Genomic DNA, 22,478 nt, shown 5'->3' with positions numbered 1-22,478 from the left:
CACCAAAACATTGTACGTAATTGAATCAATGTACACACGGATCCGAAATTTTTACACAGTCATGATGGTATAGTAACAAGTAATATAAACAGGATAATAAACACATTCCTATGTATGCAGTGTATACGGAATAGTTGAATTGATGTATTCATGGTATTTTGAAACAACGGCGCCGTCTGTGGTACCTGTTTTACTGTTCATTAAAATATCCTTTAGCGGCAACCGTTAAACTTTGGTCGTTGTCTGTATAATGTGACCGGGTGGGGTGTGTTGTCAGTATAATGTGACCGGGTGGGATATGTCGTCAGTATAATGTGACCGGGTGGGATGCTGAGTGAGACAACACTATAAAAAGGTCAAGAGATCCACTACTACAAAGAGACACAACACAAAATTACCGCAGCTTCCCAAAAAACATAGACAAGTACACACCGCGGCACTGGGAGACCGTCCTTAGGTGACCCTGGCTGTTAATATGACATCAAACTTACTAAACCCAATTTTAAACAATTCATAAACGGAATCGCTTGTAGCAACTGTACATATTTCATAAAAGGGATTGCTAGCGGTAATTATACAAAATTAATAAACGGGACCGGTTGTGATTACTGTACACAATTCATGAACGGGACCGCTAGCGGCACATGTAAACAATTTATAAACGGAATCGCAAGCAGTAACTACATATCATACATAAACATAACCGCTATATGGGAAACTCTATATTATTTAGAAACGGTACCGCCAGCGTTAATGAATGGAAATAGCATTACGGCACGGGAATGGTATATCATTCATAAACGGAACCGCTACCGAGCATTGCTCCTAAGTCAAAACCCGGATTGCTAGCGGAAGCTGCTCAACATCCATAAACGAGATCACTAGCAGTAACTGTACAGCATTCAGAAGCTTGTCAAATAGCACTATACAAAAGGCAAGAGTTCTACTAAAAAGCATACACAACATAAATATACCACAGTCTCCCAAAACACACACCCGTACTTCATACACGCAACAAACCGCATACATGGGAGACCGTCCTTTCATGACCATGGCTGTTTATAGGACGTTAATTTAATAAATCAATCAAACAAACAAACCGCTAGCGGTAATAACCGTTAATCAAGGGAACCGCTAGCGGAAACATGGCAGCATTCATTAAACGCGTCTCCGTCTAAACAGAGACAGTAGTATGACGTAATAATGGTGGTGACGAAAAGCTTGTTGTGACGTCAAATACATTTGCCAGGCTGCGTAGCAATAGGCCATGGTGGAGATGATGGGTCTCTACGCGAGTAGCTGTTTGCTCGTTTGATATCGCGAGTACCAAAATGGATATCAAGATCTTACTGATATTTATGGTAATTCTTTGCGCCGCACAGCAGGGCCCTGTTGCTTATCGAGGCTTTACATGGTAAGTTTAGATATTCTCCGGGATATTTTGTTTTTACATAGCGAAGGCAAGCTCGTCTTGGAACTATCAGAAGGTTCATTTATTTGATGCCATTTTAATGCGTTGTTTTGTTTTACCCTTTTGTTTTAACTTACTTTTGTAGCGTGGAACCCGAAGTAGGATACATGGAAAGGATGATAAATTACTTCTGCGCCCGAAAAGTCGAGAAAACATGTCCAACTCACGGAGCTTTATTGTTGGTAAGTATAATAAACTTTTACCTCGGCCGACGTATTGTAAAATACATTATCTACAATCACTATTTTTAACGTTTCGTTTGTTTTATTCGGTGTGTATAAAACCCTAGAATATAATAAGCATCTTTGTCCTTTCAGAGAATCGGAAACGAGGTCTTTTGTACCGTTCTATGTGCAATAACATCACTAATATTGGTCTACACGTATATGTATGCACTGTTGGTTGGAAACCATGCAAGGAAGTTCTGGAAAGCCATCGGTGTGATGTTTCGAGAATGGAGAGCTCGTAAGTACAAATGCATATCTTGATATAATGTATCATCCCCCAGTTGATCAAACTCTTTTATCAGATAATGTTTATCAGAACCGTTCGGTGTGTCATATATTGTAGTCCCATTGCACGTTTTAAAACATATATTATCGGTTTGTACAGGTCGATCCCTCTGTCGCTTCTGCGGAACCGACCCGTGCCAGGCCAGGAGAACTTCCTGGAGACGCCATGAGGCCCGCATGTTAAACCATATGGTCGATTTCGAAAAAAGCGATCTCACGCGATGTGGATGTTCAGTCTTGGACTGGAGCTCTCTGCAACCCTAACAAAGGAGCTACCCCGAGACGAGAAGTACTGGGCACGAAAATATTGTGCCGACTTTCAGGAGGAACACATGGCACTTTTTCCTTTGTGCGTACAACGCCAGATCAACGCCTGGTACCCTTTGCCACGCTAGGTAAGGACATTCTTAATCACAAGTAATTTCTGATAATATGTGGTGTTTAATAACAAGGCAGCTTTTTCCTGACTAACCTTACTCATTGCTTGTTGATAAACATTGCTAATATATTGAACGCACATTCTGACGGCAGTATAATCATGTCATGTACATTAGACTATATAACTTCTTTAAAAATAAAGTCCCTTCGGGTCTAACTACGTCTCGTAACGAACTCATCCTTGTAGATGTAGATTATGGAATAACAGGTCTTTACTGTAACTGTATAAGTCTGTCATTCTAAAGATTGAATTGTTTTCTTGTAGATTCGCTGAGCTGTTCGAAGAGAAAAATGTCGATGATGGAACAAAGGTGGTGACCACGCCAGGGCGCCCTGCTGGCTCCTTCCGTTTCTCTTTCCAGTATTATCTCCAACTCTCGTTCTTCTATGTTTCTTGGTGTCGGCGTGTAGATACGAGGATATAGCGACACCCAGTTAACATATTCACGATTTGGAGAACATTGGAGTTTTGTTTGAATAATAATTTCAGTAGCATCTTGGATGTCGATGGTTTTTCGTATTTATGATGTGATCAATGGTGCCTTTGTGTGTCTTGGTCATTGATGTTTTAACTGGGAAACCATTAAAATCAGTTGCTATTGTAACTTTGAGTTGTGTTATGACTAAGCCCTGAAAACATTTGAGTGTTGTAGTACGTCAATTTGTTTGCGTGGTACAAGAGTAGGTAGCAGATGACAGAAGGACAGCCTGGCCATGTGTGATATTCTCACTAGGCGGGAAACCCCTAGTTTGAGACATGCATAAAAAATTCTATATACAATGTATTCTAAAATTGGTGCAATCAGTATGAATAGTTCTTTTCATTTTCTAATATGAACATGAATATTTTTTTTTCTGGGAAACAACGGAAGTGCGTCTACACCGGAAATGTCAGCTTTACTTGTGATCTATGATTTTCTAACAAAAAGGATATTCGATTTAAGTAATGACTTTGTATGCTTCACTGCCATGTTAAACGCCTGTCCTTCGGAAGTATATTAATAGGGATGCACTTGATGTAATATTTCGGTATAAAAACACACAAAAAAGACACTTTCCATGCTGTTTTCAAAGGAATGGCGGAATGATATAGAATGTTTGACTCTCCGCGTCCTTTTTAAACACCAGTACACCTGTGTCAGCATACATTGTTTATTGATATGCCATTTGGGCTACAGTGTAACAAACGTATCTTGATATACACAGAGAAAATTTCTCATGTATTTTACAGGAATCACATTCTTAAAATTTGGAACGAACAAACAGGCGAATGCTCAACTTTGGCAGAAAATCCGTACGAGTTATCTTTCTTTGGTCATTTATAACTAAAATAACTTAATTGTATGCGTGTTGATAATCGCCGTGTTGATAAGACTAATCATTGTCATTTATAATAGATTCTGGCCAAATGGCTACATACATACACTTACCTGTACCTCAAGTTTTGGGGAAATGAAACAGAATTCATGGATTATGGAAAAAGCATCAGTATCAAAATTTTGTTTATTAAAATTCGTCAGATAAACCTGTAAACGAGTAAGAAAAAATAAAGAAACAGCTAAAACGTATCCCTGTCGAATGCCCCGATGGAATTTAAAAGCGGGTGTCTGACATAATAGCAGCATGCGAGTGTCACATACCGTACAGTGTACATATTAAAACACAAGAAACACCAAAACATTGTACGTAATTGAATCAATGTACACACGGATCCGAAATTTTTACACAGTCATGATGGTATAGTAACAAGTAATATAAACAGGATAATAAACACATTCCTATGTATGCAGTGTATACGGAATAGTTGAATTGATGTATTCATGGTATTTTGAAACAACGGCGCCGTCTGTGGTACCTGTTTTACTGTTCATTAAAATATCCTTTAGCGGCAACCGTTAAACTTTGGTCGTTGTCTGTATAATGTGACCGGGTGGGGTGTGTTGTCAGTATAATGTGACCGGGTGGGATATGTCGTCAGTATAATGTGACCGGGTGGGATGCTGAGTGAGACAACACTATAAAAAGGTCAAGAGGTCCACTACTACAAAGAGACACAACACAAAAATACCGCAGCTTCCCAAAAAACATAGACAAGTACACACCGCGGCACTGGGAGACCGTCCTTAGGTGACCCTGGCTGTTAATATGACATCAAACTTACTAAACCCAATTTTAAACAATTCATAAACGGAATCGCTTGTAGCAACTGTACATATTTCATAAAAGCGGTAATTATACAAAATTAATAAACGGGACCGGTTGTGATTACTGTACACAATTCATGAACGGGACCGCTAGCGGCACATGTAAACAATTTATAAACGGAATCGCAAGCAGTAACTACATATCATACATAAACATAACCGCTATATGGGAAACTCTCCAATATTTAGAAACGGTACCGCCAGCGTTAATGAATGGAAATAGCATTACGGCACGGGAATGGTATATCATTCATAAACGGAACCGCTACCGAGCATTGTTCCTAAGTCAAAACCCGGATTGCTAGCGGAAGCTGCTCAACATCCATAAACGAGATCACTAGCAGTAACTGTACAGCATTCAGAAGCTTGTCAAATAGCACTATACAAAAGGCAAGAGTTCTACTAAAAAGCATACACAACATAAATATACCACAGTCTCCCAAAACACACACCCGTACTTCATACACGCAACAAACCGCATACATGGGAGACCGTCCTTTCATGACCCTGGCTGTTTATAGGACGTTAATTTAATAAATCAATCAAACAAACAAACCGCTAGCGGTAATAACCGTTAATCAAGGGAACCGCTAGCGGAAACATGGCAGCATTCATTAAACGCGTCTCCGTCTAAACAGAGACAGTAGTATGACGTAATAATGGTGGTGACGAAAAGCTTGTTGTGACGTCAAATACATGTTGCCAGGCTGCGTAGCAATAGGCCATGGTGGAGATGATGGGTCTCTACGCGAGTAGCTGTTTGCTCGTTTGATATCGCGAGTACCAAAATGGATATCAAGATCTTACTGATATTTATGGTAATTCTTTGCGCCGCACAGCAGGGCCCTGTTGCTTATCGAGGCTTTACATGGTAAGTTTAGATATTCTCCGGGATATTTTGTTTTTACATAGCGAAGGCAAGCTCGTCTAGGAACTATCAGAAGGTTCATTTATTTGATGCCATTTTAATGCGTTGTTTTGTTTTACCCTTTTGTTTTAACTTACTTTTGTAGCGTGGAACCCGAAGTAGGATACATGGAAAGGATGATAAATTACTTCTGCGCCCGAAAAGTCGAGAAAACATGTCCAACTCACGGAGCTTTATTGTTGGTAAGTATAATAAACTTTTACCTCGGCCGACGTATTGTAAAATACATTATCTACAATCACTATTTTTAACGTTTCGTTTGTTTTATTCGGTGTGTATAAAACCCTAGAATATAATAAGCATCTTTGTCCTTTCAGAGAATCGGAAACGAGGTCTTTTGTACCGTTCTATGTGCAATAACATCACTAATATTGGTCTACACGTATATGTATGCACTGTTGGTTGGAAACCATGCAAGGAAGTTCTGGAAAGCCATCGGTGTGATGTTTCGAGAATGGAGAGCTCGTAAGTACAAATGCATATCTTGATATAATGTATCATCCCCCAGTTGATCAAACTCTTTAATCAGATAATGTTTATCAGAACCGTTCGGTGTGTCATATATTGTAGTCCCATTGCACGTTTTAAAACATATATTATCGGTTTGTACAGGTCGATCCCTCTGTCGCTTCTGCGGAACCGACCCGTGCCAGGCCAGGAGAACTTCCTGGAGACGCCATGAGGCCCGCATGTTAAACCATATGGTCGATTTCGAAAAGCGATCTCACGCGATGTGGATGTTCAGTCTTGGACTGGAGCTCTCTGCAACCCTAACAAAGGAGCTACCCCGAGACGAGAAGTACTGGGCACGAAAATATTGTGCCGACTTTCAGGAGGAACACATGGCACTTTTTCCTTTGTGCGTACAACGCCAGATCAACGCCTGGTACCCTTTGCCACGCTAGGTAAGGACATTCTTAATCACAAGTAATTTCTGATAATATGTGGTGTTTATAACAAGGCAGCTTTTTCCTGACTAACCTTACTCATTGCTTGTTGATAAACATTGCTAATATATTGACCGCACATTCTGACGGCAGTATAATCATGTCATGTACATTAGACTATATAACTTCTTTAAAAATAAAGTCCCTTCGGGTCTAACTACGTCTCGTAACGAACTCATCCTTGTAGATGTAGATGGTGGAATAATAGGTCTTTACTGTAACTGTATAAGTCTGTCATTCTAAAGATTGAATTGTTTTCTTGTAGATTCGCTGAGCTGTTCGAAGAGAAAAATGTCGATGATGGAACAAAGGTGGTGACCACGCCAGGGCGCCCTGCTGGCTCCTTCCGTTTCTCTTTCCAGTATTATCTCCAACTCTCGTTCTTCTATGTTTCTTGGTGTCGGCGTGTAGATACGAGGATATAGCGACACCCAGTTAACATATTCACGATTTGGAGAACATTGGAGTTTTGTTTGAATAATAATTTCAGTAGCATCTTGGATGTCGATGGTTTTTCGTATTTATGATGTGATCAATGGTGCCTTTGTGTGTCTTGGTCATTGATGTTTTAACTGGGAAACCATTAAAATCAGTTGCTATTGTAACTTTGAGTTGTGTTATGACTAAGCCCTGAAAACATTTGAGTGTTGTAGTACGTCAATTTGTTTGCGTGGTACAAGAGTAGGTAGCAGATGACAGAAGGACAGCCTGGCCATGTGTGATATTCTCACTAGGCGGGAAACCCCTAGTTTGAGACATGCATAAAAAATTCTACATACAATGTATTCTAAAATTAGTGCAATCAGTATGAATAGTTCTTTTCATTTTCTAATATGAACATGAATATTTTTTTTTCTGGGAAACAACGGAAGTGCGTCTACACCGGAAATGTCAGCTTTACTTGTGATCTATGATTTTCTAACAAAAAGGATATTCGATTTAAGTAATGACTTTGTATGCTTCACTGCCATGTTAAACGCCTGTCCTTCGGAAGTATATTAATAGGGATACACTTGATGTAATATTTCGGTATAAAAACACACAAAAAGACACTTTCCATGCTGTTTTCAAAGGAATGGCGGAATGATATAGAATGTTTGACTCTCCGCGTCCTTTTTAAACACCAGTACACCTGTGTCAGCATACATTGTTTATTGATATGCCATTTGGATTACAGTGTACCAAATGTATCTTGATCTACACAGAGAAAATTTCTCATGTATTTTACAGGAACAACAGGCGAATGCTCAAATTTGGAACGAACAAACAGGCGAATGCTCAACTTTGGCAGAAAATCCGTACGAGTTATCTTTCTTTGGTCATTTATAACTAAAATAACTTAATTGTATGCGTGTTGATAATCGCCGTGTTGAAAGACTAATCATTGTCATTTATAATAGATTCTGGCCAAATGGCTACATACATACACTTACCTGTACCTCAAGTTTTGGGGAAATGAAACAGAATTCATGGATTATGGAAAAAGCATCAGTATCAAAATTTTGTTTATTAAAATTCGTCAGATAAACCTGTAAACGAGTAAGAAAAAATAAAGAAACAGCTAAAACGTATCCCTGTCGAATGCCCCGATGGAATTTAAAAGCGGGTGTCTGACATAATAGCAGCATGCGAGTGTCACATACCGTACAGTGTACATATTAAAACACAAGAAACACCAAAACATTGTACGTAATTGAATCAATGTACACACGGATCCGAAATTTTTACACAGTCATGATGGTATAGTAACAAGTAATATAAACAGGATAATAAACACATTCCTATGTATGCAGTGTATACGGAATAGTTGAATTGATGTATTCATGGTATTTTGAAACAACGGCGCCGTCTGTGGTACCTGTTTTACTGTTCATTAAAATATCCTTTAGCGGCAACCGTTAAACTTTGGTCGTTGTCTGTATAATGTGACCGGGTGGGGTGTGTTGTCAGTATAATGTGACCGGGTGGGATATGTTGTCAGTATAATGTGACCGGGTGGGATGCTGAGTGAGACAACACTATAAAAAGGTCAAGAGGTCCACTACTACAAAGAGACACAACACAAAAATACCGCAGCTTCCCCAAAAAACATAGACAAGTACACACCGTGGCACTGGGAGACCGTCCTTAGGTGACCCTGGCTGTTAATATGACATCAAACTTACTAAACCCAATTTTAAACAATTCATAAACGGAATCGCTTGTAGCAACTGTACATATTTCATAAAAGGCATTGCTAGCGGTAATATACAAAATTAATAAACGGGACCGGTTGTGATTACTGTACACAATTCATGAACGGGACCGCTAGCGGCACATGTAAACAATTTATAAACGGAATCGCAAGCAGTAACTACATATCATACATAAACATAACCGCTATATGGAAAACTCTCCAATATTTAGAAACGGTACCGCCAGCGTTAATGAATGGAAATAGCATTACGGCACGGGAATGGTATATCATTCATAAACGGAACCGCTACCGAGCATTGCTCCTAAGTCAAAACCCGGATTGCTAGCGGAAGCTGCTCAACATCCATAAACGAGATCACTAGCAGTAACTGTACAGCATTCAGAAGCTTGTCAAATAGCACTATACAAAAGGCAAGAGTTCTACTAAAAAGCATACACAACATAAATATACCACAGTCTCCCAAAACACACACCCGTATTTCATACACGCAACAAACCGCATACATGGGAGACCGTCCTTTCATGACCCTGGCTGTTTATAGAACGTTAATTTAATAAATCAATCAAACAAACAAACCGCTAGCGGTAATAACCGTTTATCAAGGGAACCGCTAGCGGAAACTGTGCAGCATTCATCAAACGCGTCTCCGTCTAAACAGAGACAGTAGTATGACGTAATAATGGTGGTGACGAAAAGCTTGTTGTGACGTCAAATACATGTTGCCAGGCTGCGTAGCAATATGCCATGGTGGAGATGATGGGTCTCTACGCGAGTAGCTGTTTGCTCGTTTGATATCGCGAGTACCAAAATGGATATCAAGATCTTACTGATATTTATGGTAATTCTTTGCGCCGCACAGCAGGGCCCTGTTGCTTATCGAGGCTTTACATGGTAAGTTTAAATATTCTCCGGGATATTTTGTTTTTTACATAGCGAAGGCAAGCTCGTCTTGGAACTATCAGAAGGTTCATTTATTTGATGCCATTTTAATGCGTTGTTTTGTTTTACCCTTTTGTTTTAACTTACTTTTGTAGCGTGGAACCCGAAGTAGGATACATGGAAAGGATGATAAATTACTTCTGCGCCCGAAAAGTCGAGAAAACATGTCCAACTCACGGAGCTTTATTGTTGGTAAGTATAATAAACTTTTACCTCGGCCGACGTATTGTAAAATACATTATCTACAATCACTATTTTTAACGTTTCGTTTGTTTTATTCGGTGTGTATAAAAAAAACCCTAGAAATTAATAAGCATCTTTGTCCTTTCAGAGAATCGGAAACGAGGTCTTTTGTACCGTTCTATGTGCAATAACATCACTAATATTGGTCTATACGTATATGTATGCACTGTTGGTTGGAAACCATGCAAGGAAGTTCTGGAAAGCCATCGGTGTGATGTTTCGAGAATGGAGAGCTCGTAAGTACAAATGCATATCTTGATATAATGTATCATCCCCCAGTTGATCAAACTCTTTAATCAGATAATGTTTATCAGAACCGTTCGGTGTGTCATATATTGTAGTCCCATTGCACGTTTTAAAACATATATTATCGGTTTGTACAGGTCGATCCCTCTGTCGCTTCTGCGGAACCGACCCGTGCCAGGCCAGGAGAACTTCCTGGAGACGCCATGAGGCCCGCATGTTAAACCATATGGTCGATTTCGAAAAGCGATCTCACGCGATGTGGATGTTCAGTCTTGGACTGGAGCTCTCTGCAACCCTAACAAAGGAGCTACCCCGAGACGAGAAGTACTGGGCACGAAAATATTGTGCCGACTTTCAGGAGGAACACATGGCACTTTTTCCTTTGTGCGTACAACGCCAGATCAACGCCTGGTACCCTTTGTCACGCTAGGTAAGGACATTCTTAATCACAAGTAATTTCTGATAATATGTGATGTTTATATCAAGGCAGATTTTTCCTGACTAACCGTACTCATTGCTTGTTGATAAACATTGCTAATATATTGACCGCACATTCTGACGGCAGTATAATCATGTCATGTACATTAGACTATATAACTTCTTTAAAAATAAAGTCCCTTCGGGTCTAACTACGTCTCGTAACGAACTCATCCTTGTAGATGTAGATGATGGAATAATAGGTCTTTACTGTAACTGTATAAGTCTGTCATTCTAAAGATTGAATTGTTTTCTTGTAGATTCGCTGAGCTGTTCGAAGAGAAAAATGTCGATGATGGAACAAAGGTGGTGACCACGCCAGGGCGCCCTGCTGGCTCCTTCCGTTTCTCTTTCCAGTATTATCTCCAACTCTCGTTCTTCTATGTTTCTTGGTGTCGGCGTGTAGATACGAGGATATAGCGACACCCAGTTAACATATTCACGATTTGGAGAACATTGGAGTTTTGTTTGAATAATAATTTCAGTAGCATCTTGGATGTCGATGGTTTTTCGTATTTATGATGTGATCAATGGTGCCTTTGTGTGTCTTGGTCATTGATGTTTTAACTGGGAAACCATTAAAATCAGTTGCTATTGTAACTTTGAGTTGTGTTATGACTAAGCCCCTGAAAACATTTGAGTGTTGTAGTACGTCAATTTGTTTGCGTGGTACTAGAGTAGGTAGCAGATGACAGAAGGACAGCCTGGCCATGTGTGATATTCTCACTAGGCGGGAAACCCCTAGTTTGAGACATGCATAAAAAATTCTATATACAATGTATTCTAAAATTAGTGCAATCAGTATGAATAGTTCTTTTCATTTTCTAATATAAACATGAATATTTTTTTCTGGGAAACAACGGAAGTGCGTCTACACCGGAAATGTCAGCTTTACTTGTGATCTATGATTTTCTAACAAAAAGGATATTCGATTTAAGTAATGACTTTGTATGCTTCACTGCCATGTTAAACGCCTGTCCTTCGGAAGTATATTAATAGGGATGCACTTGATGTAATATTTCGGTATAAAAACACACAAAAAGACACTTGCCATGCTGTTTTCAAAGGAATGGCGGAATGATATAGAATGTTTGACTCTCCGCGTCCTTTTTAAACACCAGTACACCTGTGTCAGCATACATTGTTTATTGATATGCCATTTGGGCTACAGTGTAACAAATGTATCTTGATATACACAGAGAAAATTTCTCATGTATTTTACAGGAATCACACTCTTAAAATTTGGAACGAACAAACAGGCGAATGCTCAACTTTGGCAGAAAATCCGTACGAGTTATCTTTCTTTGGTCATTTATAACTAAAATAACTTAATTGTAGGCGTGTTGATAAGACTAATCATTGTCATTTATAATAGATTCTGCTGGCCAAATGGCTACATACATACACTTACCTGTACCTCAAATTTTGGGGAAATGAAACAGAATTCATGGATTATGGAAAAAGCATCAGTATCAAAATTTTGTTTATTAAAATTCGTCAGATAAACCTGTAAACGAGTAAGAAAAAATAAAGAAACAGCTAAAACGTATCCCTGTCGAATGCCCCGATGGAATTTAAAAGCGGGTGTCTGACATAATAGCAGCATGCGAGTGTCACATACCGTACAGTGTACATATTAAAACACAACAAACACCCAAACGTACGTAATGGAATCAATGTACACACGGATCCGTCAGCCATGATGGTATGGTAACAAAAACAGGATAATAAACACATTCCTATGTATATAGTACCTATCAATATATGTACATGCAGTGTCAAAGGAATAGTTGAAAATACAGAAGACTTCACATTGCAGCTTTTATGAATACACGGTATTTTGAAACAACGGTGCCGTCTGTGGCACCAGTTTTACTGTTCATTAAAATATCCTTTAGCGGCAACCGTTAAACTTTGGTCGTTGTCAGTATAATGTGACGGGGTGGGACTTGCTTGATCAGTGTCTTCGGCGGCATGCTTCAAATAAACTTGTATCTGGTGAGGCGAAGCCGAGCCTGATACAAGTTGATTTGAGACCCAATATTTTTCCGTATTTGGTCACAAACAAACTGTGTAACGAATTTATCCCGTCGAACTCTTTTAATGAAGTTAACTTTACTGCAAAAGCATTATGCACTGAGTATGGAAACCAAAACGACTCAAAACTTAAAACAATTTTCACCTCATTGAAGACTCGAATGCATTGTCATAGACCTTTCTGCTAAATAATCCTAAATAAGTGTTTCCGATTTCGGTTTGCTTTGAAAGTGGTCATCAGCACTATCATTCAAACATTTTGTCTCCATCTTGTTGAGTGTTGTCGTCGCGAAGTGTTACTTGACCGTCATCTTGTTGCTAATGACGTTAGGGGCAAAGAACGATAACTCTATCGTTCAAACCTGATGTGATTTCTACTAACCTCATACGAATATATCTTGGATACAAGTGACGTCATTTTAACTAATATGAATACAAGATTCTTGTCTGAGGCGGGATAGAAGAATATACCGCAGTCGCCCAAAACACGCACCACACACTTTACATACACAACGCACCGTATACAAGGGAGGTAGTCCTTAAATGACCTTGGCTGATAATAGGACGTTAATTTAATAAAAACAAAAACCACTAGGGTCATTTATACACGATATGTATCTAAATAGAAAGTCAGCCACCTTAACCACTAGGCCTCTGAAGTACATTGACTTCAAATTACTGTTCTCAGTCGGATAACGTGACTAGAAACTAACACGTAGTATGTAATCCATAAACGGAACCGCTACAGCAAATTTCAAAAATAAGACCACTTCTGGAAACTGTATATCATTATAAACTAGACCGCTAATGGTACACGAAACTACAAAATTCATGAACGGGGCTGCTCAGCGCCATATCTGTAAACACCTCTTGTGACAACTGTAAGCTTATCCTAGTATCAGATAATGTTTGTAAATCAACTTAAATCACCCCATTTGTTTAATAAAATGATATGTTGACAAATCAAAACACAATATGAGAATGCAATATGGAAATAGAGATGTTTATTTCTACAGGAAGTTGTAAAAAGTTTACATCAAAATCAAAAGAAATGAAAAGTTAAGTTCATACATAAGTATAACACAAAATAACGGACGATCTCGGCATCAATGAAAAGAAATTGTTAAATATAACGTCACAGATTCAATTCGCCCACGCTGACGTCAGCTTCGTCCTTCCTCTGGATTGGCCGTCTGTTTCCGTCGTCGGACATTGGTCCCTCATGACCATATATAGAGCGGAGTATTGCCAGACTCTGTGAGAAAAGGAGTGCTTCTTCATCATAACAACAACAAAAAAACAACAACAAAAAAACAACAAAAAAATGTTTAGAATGTTCAAAGCGCAAAATTGGTATCTGAGATCAACTTTCAGATATTGTTTAATTTAAACCGATTCACCCCTCTGCCTTTCATAACAAAATATGTGAAAACAGATTTTCTTACCGTTTGCAATGATATCCTTTGTTTACAATTCCTGAGGCCGGTTTCTCGAACGTTCATTAAAAGTTGATGATGGATTTAAACCTTTGATTTATATCATATATTGTACAATCAGCAACCTCTCGTACAAATCAACAGTAAAATAACAATATGGATAATTTTGAAGACTTGTATCGATATAAAAAAAATCGTTTCAAAAATATGTGAAAAGATCATTTATATTCATTGGTAAACTTTCTACGCCTCTTTTTTACCTTCCCGGAAATAATTATTGGCTCCTGCATGACTATCCAACGGACTTGCTCAGTGCAAGGAGGCGTGGTCAGTGAGCCGCTGTACGTGAAGAAGTGGGGGTTGTCGGGCAGGATATTGTACGGTCTTATCACGGCTGGTGTACGGTCTGTCAGGAAGGTACAGAAATATATTACGTACACAGGGACCTGGAAAGTTACTATCTATGTTTATCTGGATCATAGTGTATGTCACAGGGACCTGGAAAGTTACAATCTATTTTTTCTGGATTATAGTGTATACCACAGGGACCTGGAAAGTTACTATCTATGTTTATCTGGATCATAGTGTATGTCACAGGGACCTGGAAAGTTACAATCTATGTTTATCTGGATCATAGTGTATGCCACAGGGACCTGGAAATCGGTATAAATCTGCATATTATTTTAACCTATCTTTATTTTAATAAAGAAAGATTTCATTGGAAAAGAAGACATCTTATAGCTATACGCAACCCCAGAGGTGAGACCGTATAGAAATAGAAAGTCAGAAACCTTAACCACTAGTCCTCAAAAGTATATCGACTTCAATTACAATTCTCATTCGGCTATTGTGACTAGCTTTAGCCTTGCTTACCGTCAGGTTTGGTGATGTTTTTAATATAGTCCTTCATTATCTGTGTAACTTCGGTATTTTGTTCTCCAAAACCGTCTTCCTTTTAATTCAATTGACATGGGGAATGTAAAAGTACATTAATAAAGTAAAGATCGATATTTTTTCTAATATGTACAAATTGAAAAACTAAATTTCCAAACTATCTTTAAAATCAATAACTGTATCGGTATCATCCACAAATCATTCCGATAATCTGATCTAAACTTAAGTACAGTAGATTCGACCACTACGCTGTGTTGTCCATGTAAACTACTCCACGAGTAATTATAGAAATAACCTTCCCTTGATTTTAAAACAGGATTTCTAACTAACTTGGCTGTATGAGTATTCACTAGAAATCACTTACCTGTAGGGTCAAGAACACAGCTATTACCACTATCCCGTTGTCTGTCCCTGTGTGGACCAGATGGGCCTGGAAATGACAAATAGCAGCTGTAGGGTGGGTGTTCTGACTGGTTTGTTAAGATGTTATAATGATAACTCCGGTCTACACTTTACTACAGTACATGTGTCTAGTTCAGGGAATGCATACGGTAAGATATTTTGTCGAGACAGGGTTAACCACGATAGTGGACAAAGCAGTTAAAATATCATCCAATATACCCCCTCCTCACCACAGGAATCTGAGAATTAGTTACAGATTACATAATAATGGACCCACCAGAGTGCCCTAAGAACATTTTTAGACGTTTTAGAGGTCTAGATAATAAACGATAAAAATTATACTTTACATGGTACTTTATACGCGTATATAGTACCGTATAATTTTTATAAAAAAAATTCTAGACCTCTAAAACGTCTAACTAGACAAGAATTCCACGGAAGTGGTCGTGTAGCCTGCAGAGTATCATAGTTATTTCCAGTTGAAACTATTGTTAATAATTAGGTGAAAATATCAAGTCCCGTAACTCTTGCAAATATTGATGCATTTTGACCAGTATCAACCCTATCTAAGATCTCATTGATATGAAGCAATATACCAAATTTGGTTGAAATCGGACAATAAATACTAAAGTTATCGAACGGGAACCATGTTTTGACGGTTTTAAAGTCCCGTAACTTTTGCAAATATTGACGGATTTTAACCAGAATTAAACATATCTAAGAGATCATTAATATAAAGCAATACACCAAATTTGGTTGAAATCAGACAATAAATAATAAAGTTATCGAGCAGAAACCATTGCTTTATCTGTTTTGACGGTTTTAAAGACATGTTACTCTTGCAAATGTTGACGGATTTTGACCATTATTGAACTCATCCGAGATCTCATTGAGTAAAACAATTTATAAAAAAAAATCGGTTGAAATTAGACAATGAATATTTGAGTTATTAGCGGAAACCGTGGATTTATCAGTTTTGACGATTTCAAAGTCCCATAACTCTTGCAAATATAAACAGATTTTGTCCATTATCAAACTCATCCGAGATCTCATTGATATAAAGCAATACACCAAATTTGGTTGAAATCGGTCAATAAATTATTAAGTTATCGCACGGTAACCGTTTCCCGGACGCCGACGACGCCGACACCGACGCCGACAACGACGCCGACACCACCGCCGACACCGACGCCGACATAGTGATACCTAAGTGTCGCCCTTGCGTTGCAGGCGACACAAAAATGGTCTAAGGGCACTCTGGTGGGTGCATGATTATATAATATGTAACTAATTCTCAGATCCCTGTGCTCTTCACACCTTTGGGTTGTCAGATGTTTGAAACCCGTATAGGTCAGATACAATACTGGCCGTAGGTCGGTAGTTTTTCTGACGCAACTTCGACATTTTTTCGTCCCTTAACCCCTCACGTACCCTTAATGAAGACTTTAAAACAAAATAAGATTTTAAAACAAGCTTCAAAAATTTCATTGAGGTAAATATCTTAAAAGAAAAATGTGTTAAGAATAAGATTTATATTACCTCTGCAGGATGGAACATTCCGTTAACAGAATGCTCCGAGCCTATGTTAGGGTCCACCCCGAAATGGAAATGCAGATTTCTAAAGTCATACGCTTTCCCTTCCGACAGCAGCTGTAGCTTCCCCACAGAATCGGAGTCGATCAAAAATGTCGGGGCATGACCTAGAACAACAAGGATGATAATGAAACATTTAATAGACCAACAGTTCCTTACCACATTATAAAACCATCAATAGTGATGCTATTAGTTCATCATTCATGTTTTATTGTCTTGGCTGGGTGAGATTTAAAGATGATAACCTTATATCCATATCAGCCATAGCCGAAAAAAGGCCTTTCTGTAAACAAATGATTACACAATATTGACATGATGATAAACATGAGATAAACATTAAAATGTTAAACATGCTACACCGCTGACGATTGGTAGTTTTTCTTTATCTGAAACAGAAGCAGCCGAATCAATACTTTTCTTCGGTTAAAAAGTTACTTACTTTACACCATTACCACCATTGAAAAGTTTGAGCGTCGTATTTTTCAAGATAATTATTTGCGTCCTGAAAAAACATGGCACTATGTCCTGTGTGGAATGAGGTACTGATTGCGCATCCACCAAAAGCAAAGTCAATTATTTCACATAATTTTTGTGTTCATTAGACATAATCTACTTGAGTAAACCGCCAATTGTTGTTCAAATGATGAAAGTTGTTTATGCTCTGTCGGCAGTGGAGCATCTTTAAATCACATTAACAGATGTGTATACAAGTTTAATCAATTTGATTCTAAGTTCTTTGATTTGTGAGAAGTTAAATGATTATTTTTTTATATTATGAAATAATAAAAAAAACGGTTTAGATAAATGGTGATATAAATAAATGAAAATATTACATCGTTAAAAAACTAGTGTTGTGACTAAATCACTCTGAAGTTGTTTGGATTTATTTCAGAAGATACCATATTTCAATATTAGTATCCCACGACAAACTAACGTAGAATAGTTTTAGAACTTATGAAATCGTATTTACCTTACGAACCAATACATACACTTACAGTACTATTAAATGTCACTTACTCATACTCGGTAAGTTATTATTTACTTATTAGATGAATATTTGAAATATATTCCCTTGATGACGCCATCAGTAATGTGTATTTAACAAGACACGTGCGACGTCGGATGTTTATGAATGTTTTGTAATAAACGATTCCCATGCTTGATTAGCGTTCTAGGAACCGGTCTGTTCTTTAAACTAAACTCATTCACCCCTGAAATTCCACAATGGACTATTCCAACCTTTTAACTAGAAGAATATAAATACGTGTTCAGGGGTGAATTAAAGATGGGTACCCGAGTATTTGCACTCAATTTGTATTCATCGCAAACTTCTATGATTTGTTTTTAGATTTGTCCTCGGTTGTATCAGAGACGCCCTCGGTCATTATTTATTCTACTCGCGCGATATAGCACCATATGGACCACAACAACATTCCTTAATTTTTATATTAGATATGTCGATTCTTAAACAAATGCCAACAACTCTAATGTGTAATATAAACAATATTACAAGAAAAGCATTGCCAAAGAACGCCACCCTGAAGAATGCAGAGTTTTGGCAGTGAATTTCGCAAAGGAACATTAACTCGGGGTTTCAAAAAATTATTTAATTATGTGAAACACCGAGTTAATATGCTATATATTGAACATCACGTAACCATTGAATTAGGCAATGAAAGCAGTGGAAAATCAGAGCAAATCTAATACATATTCTGGTTTTATCAGCTATGAGCTTTGTCTAGAAAGATTTTAAAGATAAAAATACAAATCATGAAAAGTTATCGACATCCGAAACGAAGTAGGAAGGTTTTTTTGGGTCTATAAATTGTAGTAATACTGTGTTCGAACTAACCATCATTCGTAAACTTTATATTTTACCATTATTTTCAAAATGCCCATCCACTTGTATGTCACGGGATCCTTTCAGTTGGAATTCCGGAATTCCGTCGCTCTCCGTAACCAGCTGGGTGTTGATGTTTATTGGAGACTGGTGACTATCGCCACAGTGACCCCATCCGGGGGTATATTTCCAGCGCGGAGGACCTGTCCAAAAAAGTATCAATTACTAAAAGGTTTTGGCAGAATCTGCGACCCTCTGGAGACACTTTGAATAAGATAGGCAAGTTTTCCTGGAGTGTTTATCACATGTTTGATAAAATCTTAAAAATTCTTACACTTTTATAAGTAATTAGTTATTTATTTTTTTTGCGAAATTTAGTATTATCTAGTTATAGCTTAAGTAAAACACAATGACTATTTATCGACTAGATCATCGACGTACTTATAACGTAATGTCTCAAAGATGCTCCACCGCAGACAGAGCATAAATGATATTCATCATTTGAACAATAATTGGTGTTTAATCGTGTATGTATATGTCTAATTAACACAAAAAAATAATATAAAATAATTAATTTCGCCATTGGTGCTTGCGCAATTAGTACTTCATTCCATATAGGATATAGTGACACGGAATTTTTTCGGGATGCAATTAATTATTTTTCTTATTTTAACTTAAAGTAAAATTAGAAGCTCAAACTTTTCAATGGTGGTAATGGTGTAAAGTAAGTAACTTTTGCAACTGAAGTAAAATACTAAATCGTCTGCTCCTGTTTTTGATAGCGAAAAAATACCATTTGTCAGCGGTGGAGCATCTTTAAAGATTCATATCAATATGTGAATATAATCCAATCATGCTTGTAACGAGCATTTCAATTGGCTTCAAAAATTTATGTGTCCGCCCATTAAGGAAAAACTGATATTGCCGTTTGTAACGTCGCTTCTGATTGGCTGAAACAGTGGCGTAATGACTCCATAGGAAACATCGTTCCTTGACAAATTTTGAAGAGGCTATCTAGAAAATTAATTTATAACGATTAATTGAATATCATTTTTGTTAGGGTGATGTAACACAAACATATTATTGAAATAAATCCTTAAAGATTCTCCACCGGTGACAAATCGTATCTAATTTACTCTATCAAAAACAGGTGCAAAAATCCTTAATTGCGTCTCGAAAACAATCCGTGGCACTACATGTATGTCCTATATGGAATGAAAGACTGACTGCATGCTCGAAAAGCAATCTGAATTATTTTAAATCATTCTTTTGTTAATTAGTCATATATATACAGTATTAAACACCTACTAGTGTTCCAATGATGAGTATCGTTTATGCTTTGTCGGCATCATTACGTTTTTGTTTCAGCCAATCAGAAGGGACGTTATAAACGGCTCCGTCAATCTTTCTTTCCTTTATTGGCGGAGAAAGTAATTTTCGAACAAATAAAATTGCTTGTTACATGCAAAATTGATTTATTAGCAAATCTCACTACAGAAAGCGTTATGTAGATGGTAATGTAACATAGAAAACTGCATACATACATTGTATGTAACGTCGAAAAGGCTGCTTTACAAACTTTAAAAGCTGGCTTCAAAAACCACTTTCTATGAAGTGAATTCTCTCATTCCTCAATTTATTAAGTTTTCGAGAACAAAGGAATATGCATTAAGTAGCTCCTATCTAGTGTGACTTATTAAAATTAATTAGCCACATACGTTGGTAAATATTAAAAAAAACCGCCACGTCAAAACCATTATAGTAATTATCCGACAATCGTATCGTTTGTGTATTGTTACTTGTAAACTTGTATACATGACAACTTAAGACCACAGCCGATGAAGGTTATAATAAACTAGGGATATAAAATCTAACTCACTGTGATCACTCTCCGCGCCGTACTCGAAATCGTACGTTGATACCACCACGTGGATGACAAATAGGAACACGGCTATCCGCTCCATGACCGCCGGAATAGTTCTTTTCCTCAGGGGAGCTCACGATTCATTATATAACTCGGTATTGATTTTGTATTGGCAATTTCATTTGTTAGTTATAACAATATATATAGATGTCTCACTGTTCGACAGTTTACAGCGAAACATGCAAAAGCTTACATGTATAATGGAAGACGTGACAACACAATGACATGCACAAGGAACTAGATGAGGCGGCTGATTGAGTTGTTGGTGATTGTTCAGGCCATGTAAATACAACCATCGAACATTTGAAATGAAATCCGAGTTGACAACGTAACAGCTCGTGATCCGGAAAATATAACAAATCAATTTGCAAATAAACTTCACCTGTCTCCTTTACCAGAACACGATACCTAAGGGACGTGTGAAGAGCAGCAATGTGAAGAACTAAGCCATGTAATTTCGGTCAATAAAAATAAAATAAAATAAATAAATAAAAAGATTACAAAAAAGCAAGTGATGCAAATGGTTCCAGCAATCGATGGGATTAACAATTTCAAATGAGCAAGTCATACTTGATGAACATACTAAATCACCTCACGATTCCTGAAATATGGAAAGGACGTCATTTTATCATCAATTCGGAGAAATTATCGACTTAATTAATTCTTACCTGCAGTGAATAAATCACATAAAAGTACTCATGTATCCACATGTAACATAGTGCTTGCTTTTACATAATTTCAATCACCGAAAGAGCTAGGAATCGAACTCAGTGACCACTAGATTAGCTAATAGAGAAGGTCCCTTTATAGCCGAGTTGTATTGTGGCTAGTATTGTAACCATGGTAATAATACCCCTACTCCAATAAAGAGCATCAAGTTTGCTTGGATCGCAACGAGATTCTTTAACATGTATCGTTTAGTTTCATTCCCGAGTCCCTACATGACTCATAATCTTTGAAACTTTGGAAGAAGCTTTGCTTGACTTATTGTCATTATTTGCATTGCGCATGTATGGCGCACTGTCACTATTCGCATGTCGCATTGTCACTCCTCGCATGACGCACTGTCACTATTCGCATGGCGCATTGTCACTCCTCACATGGCGTACTGTTGCTATTCGCACGAGGCATTTCCATTCCTCGCATGACGCACTGTCACTATTCGCACGAGGCATTTCCACTCCTCGCATGACGCACTGTTGCTATTCGCATGGCGCATTGCCAATACTTGCATCGCGAAATGTTACTTTGTTGCTCTTTGTTTGGCTCAATGTCGCTCTTCGCATGGCGCGTTGGGACAAGGCGAATCGTTGAAATAAACTAAGTATATATGATGAATACTACTAAGTCTATGTAATGAAATAGATACCATCTGAATCAGAATAACATTCCTATATAAAGAGGTAATAAAATTAAAAAACAATCCCACCCTTGATAATGAATTAGACCTACTTTTATGACCTTACATTATACGTATATAGGTTCCACGTCACTAACGCATTATCTAAAATATAAATCGCACGCGTGGTCCGAAAATCACCACGGGGTGAACAACCTGTGATATATTATTTACTCCAGTTCTAGAACCTCTGGCTAATCCTTATGTTTATTGTAACCGATCCCAGTTTTTTTTATCTTTGTACCATTGTATTTTGTACAACTTATTGTCATTATCCTCAGCTGGTGAGGATATCAAATAGTATAAGATCAGAAAAAACATTAACAAGATGATTTACAATTGGAATTAATT

The 22,478-nt window shown here is 37.7% G+C and overlaps 4 protein-coding genes and 1 pseudogene across 4 annotated transcripts in view; 3 read left to right on the top strand and 2 right to left on the bottom strand.

The window, feature by feature from the left end:
• The window catches only part of LOC138317973 (transmembrane protein 222-like), a 158,144-nt gene that overhangs the window by 36,870 nt on the left and 98,796 nt on the right, over positions 1–22,478 (bottom strand). The window lies entirely within an intron of this gene.
• LOC138309603 (uncharacterized) lies at positions 1,252–3,026 on the top strand (annotated as a pseudogene).
• LOC138309592 (uncharacterized) lies at positions 5,308–7,105 on the top strand. Its single transcript, XM_069250818.1, has 5 exons — positions 5,308–5,496; positions 5,639–5,735; positions 5,871–6,018; positions 6,166–6,458; positions 6,766–7,105. Exons 1-4 carry the CDS (start codon positions 5,414–5,416, stop codon positions 6,456–6,458), a joined length of 621 nt encoding a protein of 206 aa, XP_069106919.1. The 5' UTR covers positions 5,308–5,413; the 3' UTR covers positions 6,766–7,105.
• LOC138317957 (uncharacterized) lies at positions 9,424–11,202 on the top strand. Its single transcript, XM_069259944.1, has 5 exons — positions 9,424–9,588; positions 9,732–9,828; positions 9,968–10,115; positions 10,263–10,555; positions 10,863–11,202. The coding sequence occupies exons 1-4, from the start codon at positions 9,506–9,508 to the stop codon at positions 10,553–10,555; spliced, it is 621 nt and encodes a 206-aa protein (XP_069116045.1). The 5' UTR covers positions 9,424–9,505; the 3' UTR covers positions 10,863–11,202.
• Positions 13,627–21,183, bottom strand: LOC138317922 (carbonic anhydrase-like). The gene is made up of 7 exons (XM_069259899.1): positions 20,684–21,183; positions 18,843–19,007; positions 16,911–17,071; positions 15,334–15,399; positions 14,949–15,027; positions 14,336–14,481; positions 13,627–13,894 (listed from the first exon to the last, which is right to left on the bottom strand). Exons 1-7 carry the CDS (start codon positions 20,766–20,768, stop codon positions 13,775–13,777), a joined length of 822 nt encoding a protein of 273 aa, XP_069116000.1. The 5' UTR covers positions 20,769–21,183; the 3' UTR covers positions 13,627–13,774.

This window comes from Argopecten irradians, chromosome 1 (genome assembly GCF_041381155.1).
Source record: "Argopecten irradians isolate NY chromosome 1, Ai_NY, whole genome shotgun sequence".
Lineage (NCBI taxonomy): Eukaryota > Metazoa > Mollusca > Bivalvia > Pectinida > Pectinidae > Argopecten > Argopecten irradians.
Note: the sequence above shows the minus strand (reverse complement) of the source record. Positions and strands in the feature narration are given on the sequence as shown.

What these genes read in the sequence shown, in the direction of transcription:
- LOC138309592 (XM_069250818.1), top strand. Translation starts at nt 5,414, where the DNA reads ATGGATATCAAGATCTTACTGATATTTATGGTAATTCTTTGCGCCGCA. An exon ending in CTCACGGAGCTTTATTGTTG is followed by an intron (nt 5,736 to 5,870) that starts GTAAGTATAATA and finishes TTGTCCTTTCAG; the next exon opens with AGAATCGGAAACGAGGTCTT. An exon ending in GTTTCGAGAATGGAGAGCTC is followed by an intron (nt 6,019 to 6,165) that starts GTAAGTACAAAT and finishes CGGTTTGTACAG; the next exon opens with GTCGATCCCTCTGTCGCTTC.
- LOC138317922 (XM_069259899.1), bottom strand. Translation starts at nt 20,768, where the DNA reads ATGGAGCGGATAGCCGTGTTCCTATTTGTCATCCACGTGGTGGTATCA. An exon ending in CGGCGCGGAGAGTGATCACA is followed by an intron (nt 19,008 to 20,683) that starts GTGAGTTAGATT and finishes TTTTTTGGACAG; the next exon opens with GTCCTCCGCGCTGGAAATAT. An exon ending in AAACATCACCAAACCTGACG is followed by an intron (nt 14,482 to 14,948) that starts GTAAGCAAGGCT and finishes CCTTCCTGACAG; the next exon opens with ACCGTACACCAGCCGTGATA.
- LOC138317957 (XM_069259944.1), top strand. Translation starts at nt 9,506, where the DNA reads ATGGATATCAAGATCTTACTGATATTTATGGTAATTCTTTGCGCCGCA. An exon ending in GCTTATCGAGGCTTTACATG is followed by an intron (nt 9,589 to 9,731) that starts GTAAGTTTAAAT and finishes TTACTTTTGTAG; the next exon opens with CGTGGAACCCGAAGTAGGAT. An exon ending in CTCACGGAGCTTTATTGTTG is followed by an intron (nt 9,829 to 9,967) that starts GTAAGTATAATA and finishes TTGTCCTTTCAG; the next exon opens with AGAATCGGAAACGAGGTCTT.